The sequence below is a fragment of the Brachyhypopomus gauderio genome, chromosome 13, assembly GCF_052324685.1.
Source record: "Brachyhypopomus gauderio isolate BG-103 chromosome 13, BGAUD_0.2, whole genome shotgun sequence".
Lineage (NCBI taxonomy): Eukaryota > Metazoa > Chordata > Actinopteri > Gymnotiformes > Hypopomidae > Brachyhypopomus > Brachyhypopomus gauderio.
The window spans coordinates 19,916,713-19,922,918 of NC_135223.1; the positions used below are offsets into that span (position 1 = coordinate 19,916,713).

A 6,206-nucleotide genomic window follows, 5' to 3' on the forward strand; every position below is an offset into this window, starting at 1 on the left:
GGTGTGTGAGGGGATGTGCATGTGTGTTTGCACATGTTAGAACCGGGTTAAGAAAAGCATGAACATGAAGAACGTAATGTGGGCTGCACCTTTGTTTGACACACCCCCCCTTCCCCCCAACGTGGTCACACGCAACAATACAAGCACAAAGGGCTGGTGGAAATACACATCCTTCCTGAAGGCATGTGGGGGTCACGGAGAGGCTTCTAATTTTACCGAGGCCCTGGGGGGTCCTTGCGTGGGACATGCGGGTGTTTTTGGTGTGATTCAAATCACAGGCTGCGTGCATACCGGTCTGTGGAATGTCAGTTTGAACCAGAGCAAAAGGGATGAGCACACGTAACACAAGTAAAGATAGACCAGCTGGTATCTGACAGGTGGAATCGGGCGTGCTCTCGGTTTCGTGATTGACGACCCGCAACCTTTGGGGACGACATGGGCCGATCCTCATTGAAACGGTCCGGACCGATAATACTCTCCCTCTTTCACACCGTCTGTCTCTCACACTGTCTCCCTCTCTCCCTCCCTCCCTGTCTCCCTGTCTCTCTCCATCCCCCAGGGCTGTCTCAGGTACAGAGTCCTCTCACCGCCGCCTTCTCAAGGAGTGGTCACGTGCTTCAACAGCCATGGCCCAGCGTGGATCCAGAGTACCTCCAGACCCCTGACACGCTGGAGGTGTCCGTACGGGTGAGACGCCCCGGCCACCGCTAATACCCTTCATCCCCACGTAGGCGGGTGGCCCGAGTGCCGCTGCACTCTGCCCTGTTACTCAGGGGGATGTTTTATAGATCCTGTCTTCTGATGTGCTGTCTCCAACATCTCTACTTCATCACCACGGCTCAGGCAGCTCTCCACATGAGGTCCGGAGCACAAACATGGGTAATCGGCTGGAGAGGCTGCTGGAATGCAGGAAGTGAACGTGTCTCCTTGTAACGACACATGCGCGTATAGCATGCGTGTAATTCATTCTTTTGATGAAAGGCCTTTGGTTCTGTGTGATTGGTGAACAGCAATTAGAGGCTGTTTTGAATGCTGTGGGAGGCAGATGAATGAATTCCTCTACCAGAGAGAAAGAAAGAGAGAGAGAGTGTGTGTGTGTGTGTGTGTGTGTGTGTGTGTGTGTGTGTGTGTGTGTGTGTGTGTGTGTGTGTGTGTGTGTGTGTGTGTGTGTGTGTGTGTGTGTGTGTGTGTGTCATATGCTGTAGCCTGGATGTCTGCCTGGTGAGTGAAATCTATCTGTAGAGTCTGGGTCAATGAGTCAGCTGCACAGAGATCAAAGTCCTCCTTGGAGACTGTGTAAAGGGAATCAGAGATATGCTTACCCATGACCTTTTGACCTGTCCTTAATTTACATCCTTTTTTCATCCAACCTTAAGGTAGGACAGAGGCCATTATGTACAGATTGTCTAAAAATAAATAAATAAGTCAATCAACATGTAACTCCAGATAAGGTGAATGGGTGTAGCACCCGCTAAATGTGTTACCCACATTTATCCACCCCATGCAGTGGAACATTACACATACAGGCATAATTGCAGGACTCAAACATTCTCATTTGTAAAATCCAAACATAAGCAAATGGTTTAACAGGTGTAAAGCTAGACAGTAACGAGTTACATAGTCCCCTTCTAATATTCGTGGTGTCTACGAAGGCACTTCAGATGTTGCATTAGCACACATGAAAGACAGGAGAACAGACCATGATGGACAACATCTGCCTTCCATCACCTCCTTGTCTCTACCTTCCCTACAAAGTGCCAGATAAACCTCGCGCTCTTTTGCTGTCTGTCAGAGAGCGTACAATTGCGTATCCAGGAAGTCACCTTAGAGAAGGTTTCCTTAGGTTTCTCGCTTGTTCCCACGCCTTGCGGCCTGCATCTGTGGTGCCCTCCACACGTGGGTGCCCCCGTGATGATACCTGCAGGGGGAGGTGCTCTAGCTATCTTCATGGGTTCATGGGTGTGTATGCTGTGGTATTCTGGGAATCTCCTGTCTGGTAGCAGAGGTTAAAGATGTCCAGCCCTCATAATGACAGGGTCAGCCTCGTGTGGCAAAATCTAACATGTACTTATATGTGTGCACGCACACACACAAGGCAGTTTTATCAAAATTCACGTGGTCACACAACCATGTTCACATACAAATGATCTTGGCAGATGAAGAGGCTCAGAGGCCTTCCGTTCACCCACGAGCTTCAACTGAGGATGCTTCTGTTCGCAGGACTAGAGACTTGTGTGTATCTGGAGGACAAAGACCTCCTTACTGGTCTGGCATAACATCTATGTAATTGTTTCTTTTGGTCATTTTAGTGTCTAGCTCCACTGGTTTTTGCCATGTTTGTCCCTTCTGGGCTGTAACAATGGTTTGTATTTCTTGATTTTAGTAATTAATCTCAGATTCTCTTTTTGCTCTTCAGATTAACAACAAGGCCTGCGGGACTGTGACCGTCCCACGGGAGGTGGCGCAGGACGCCGAGAAGGTGCGTCAGCTGGTGCTGGACAGTCCTCTGGGCACACGCCTCCTTGCTGACCGCGTCATTAAGAAAGCCATCCTCTCCCCCAGGACTGCCCTCATCAACTTCCTGCTGGAAGATGAAGGACACCCTTCTCACTCCTCAGTAGTCGAATAAACTGTCACTCAAAAGCTACCAGCGAGAAGCCACGGCTTCCAAAGTGATGAGTGGAAATACAAAGAAACAGATCCTGCCCAACACTGACTTAAGTGACTTACATTTTTCCCACTGTTTTCCATTTGTCCGATGACCTATTTAAACTGAAAGGGAAATTGACATTTTAGGATTTTGCAGAATGACGGAGTCTTTGAGAGGTGATGACAAATATTAAACTTCCAGCTGGACTTTGCTCTTTGTCTCTTCTCTGTTGACATTTCTAACAATAGCCCAGGGGCTTAGGCAGCCATTTTCCAGGCTATTTTTGCACTCCCAGCCTGATGATGATGATGACTATGCACTTGTGATCGACCTGCCACTGCCCTACATGCTGGCCGAACCCCCCCCACCACCACCACCACCCCTGCCCTGCTGTAAAATGGTCCTCAGTCTGGTGTGCTCACATACCACAGATCCATTCCCCCTTGGCACTTGCAACTAAACGCTGGAGCAGCCGTCAGCCTGTAGGTGACTCATTCTGTCCTGGTTGGGTCTGTTCGCTCTGTTTAGTAGATACTGCATGTGCTCTTTTCCCACATATTCCTTCAAAGACACAGAAGTAATGATACCTATGAGAACGCCCGCTGGGCAGAAAGCAATAACTATACCGATTCACTACTGCTCATATACTGTGTCCCAGAATGCCATCTGAACAGTGTTGAAACCATCATTGTTGAGTTTCATTTATTTTCCGAAGTATCTCTATTCTGGTGTCAAAGTATTCAGAACTGCTATTGAAATGTGAAGCTGTTTTTCCACTTTAGAGGCAGGGTGCACATAGCCTGCTCTTACACAAGAGGTATTTGAATAGAATGTACTGATGGCTTTGGCTTTCGGATCAGCTGAGTTCCTGTTTGTGAGCTTTGGGAAAGTCCATCAGCAGTTCCTTTTTGGTGTTGGCAGCAGTAAGAGCACAGTCATCACATTGCAGCACCTGTGCGGTTCAGTGGCGCTCTCTCTCTCTCTCTCTCTCGGGACCGTTCCTGGCCAGGGGGCCAGCAGGCCCCTGTGGGAAGCAACACCATGCAGAATGGTAGGCAGCCAGGCCTGACGAACTGCTCGACTTCATTAGCAGTGTTTGAGAGTATTTCAGTTGGCTCTTGAGCAGGAAAAAGACGAACAAAAGCTGAGTAAAGACATAAAGGGCTCCTTTCATCTTAGCAGAGGAGCTGGGCCTCCTGGGTAGTGAAGTCCCAGGAGGGCTCCAAAATTGAACAGTGGGGCTATTGTTTGGGAATGTTTTTAACAAAGCCAGACGTCATTCTCTGACTGCACATAACTTATTCAGACTATCAGCTCTCCAGGCTCTGAAATCTCTCCCTTCCCCCCTGCATGTCATGGCAGCATTATAGTGACTCACTGATTTAATACTGCTGAATAATAGCAATAAAAGCCCGTTTACATTCCTCATATGTGCTGACTCTTGTCTGTGAATATGTTCTCACAAAACCCAGGAATCTGACAGCCAGGAGCAGCTATTCTCTTCGCGTTGCTTATTATATCTTGTGCTTAGACTATAATGGATTTGTACATTGTCATCTCAGTTTCCATAGAGGAAGTATTTTCCTTCCCCTTTTCACCTTTTGCTGAGGTTAAAATTTGCTGAATTTCAAGGTCCTATTTTTGTCTCTGTAAATCTAATGTTCAAGGTCATAAGTACTGTTTCTGCATTATTTATTTTATTAATTTTAATACTTCACGAGCAACGTCAATAAGTACTGAGCTGATCTGGTACTGGGACAGAGTTCCTGCAGATCAGTTTAAGTCAATTTTTCGATCTTCCTTTGAGCTGATTTCTTAAACAGCTGGTCTGCTGAACTGGCAGTGCAGTTGTCCTGTGACTGGTTTCAAAGACTCTGTATTCATGGTAGACATCTGCTTCACTCACACGCATTACCTTGTCTTTAAAAACACATACACATGTGTTGAACAGGAGTAGAACTTGCCGCAGGCGTATCGGAGCACAGAAGGTTTGAGACCTCGAGGCAGTGGCGTTGCAGAATTGTGGGTGATGCTACTGTGTCACCGAATATGTCTATAAACATCAGTTTTGACATGGTGACAGTGACATGGAACAGGTCTTGGTGAACACATTTGAAGCTCTCTTTCCATTTATCTGATTGATTTGCATTGATTGAGCTCCAAATTCATGTAATTAGTGGAAATAATCTAAAATTGAAAATCCCCGAACCAAGGCAGTTAGAGGCTCTGTGGAAAACCAGAGATTTACATCTACTATACTATCATAGAAATCAAAGTCTGTGGTACTGCTACATGACTGTGCTTGTTATCTATGTTCAGTACAGAGCCGATTGTTTCACGTGGTCAGGACATAACATTAACCTAACCTTAACATAACATTAACACAACATTAACCGAGCTCTTCTCTCTGCTCCAGTAGTTGCTTTCTTTCATTCATATGAGGTCCTAGAATCAATACGGGATCGAATGGCAGCAGGAAGAGGCATATGCAAATGTATAAATATGTACATATACATATGCAAACTATATATATTAAAACACCATTGGGTAAGGTGTATACATGCGTGCACCTTTGGTGTAGCTATTTTAAAAGTATCAATATGAGTGAACCTGCCTAATCAAACCTCTCTGTGGTTTTACTGTGATGGTACCCAGAAGCAGCTCCAGTGCTCGTCATGCAGTGACTATGCTGGGCCTCCTGTTTGCGGTAGTTCGAGCACGTGTTTTTATCATAGACAGGCATTCCTCTCCACATTCACTCGGCAGATAGTGCTTCTGGAATGTGTGGTTCGCAGCTACAAGGGTGCGTGTGCGTTCCCGCACGCAGGACTCTCCTGATAACACGTAGAGGCCGTAGCAGTTAGTGGACACCTGCCTCTCCTACTCACACGGTCACACACTGGTCCGTTCAGGATTCTGTAAAGTCCTGTCTGCTGACAGCACAGCCAGTGTCTCTGCTGAGCCTGTTTCTCCTCTGTGGTGCCTGAAGTCTGCTGTGGAGCCTCTCCAGTCGAGATGTAGCATACATGTTTACATAGTAAACATGAACGTTTCATCCCTTAAACCTTCATCCGTATGCTAGTGGGATCCTAGCATAACAACCCACATATACAGTGAGAAATGGAGGGGCATTCTTTTGGCCACGTCATTAGAAAGTCATAAGTATATGACATCAGTCACATGACAAGCCAGTATACATAAAGGAGTGAACAGCAAGAGAACAATATGTTATAGAATTACTATAATTTGGTAGATGTGCTTACATAAAGCACAAGAAGAGAGACATAAAAATCATATGAATGTAAATAGCAAGTAATTACACATGAAAAAATAATGAAGGTAAACCTTCATCCATCCCATAAGGAGACATGTACATAAAAATGTACCAAGACTCCCTCTGTAAAAGATGTTTTTTTGTGGTCTCCAACCCTGGGGGACAGATTGATGATTTTAAATCCTGATCCTCCTCACTGTTCCTGACCACAAAAGCAAACTTTTTCAACAATTGATTTGAATGGTTACCTCTTTGAATGTGTTTGTAGACGTTTTCAGGTAT

At 46.0% G+C, this 6,206-nt stretch overlaps 1 protein-coding gene across 5 annotated transcripts in view; it reads left to right on the top strand.

Moving 5' to 3' along the window:
- The window catches only part of lars2 (leucyl-tRNA synthetase 2, mitochondrial), a 33,197-nt gene extending 29,119 nt beyond the window's left edge, over nucleotides 1-4,078 (top strand). For all 5 annotated transcript variants that reach the window (XM_076971581.1, XM_076971580.1, XM_076971579.1 and 2 more), the window contains exons 20-21: nucleotides 560-687; nucleotides 2,417-4,078. In XM_076971581.1, coding sequence (XP_076827696.1) covers nucleotides 560-687; nucleotides 2,417-2,629 — 341 coding nt within the window. In that variant the 3' untranslated portion in view covers nucleotides 2,630-4,078. The remainder of the gene's footprint in view (nucleotides 1-559; nucleotides 688-2,416) is intronic.
- The last annotated feature ends 2,128 nt before the right edge of the window (nucleotides 4,079-6,206 follow it).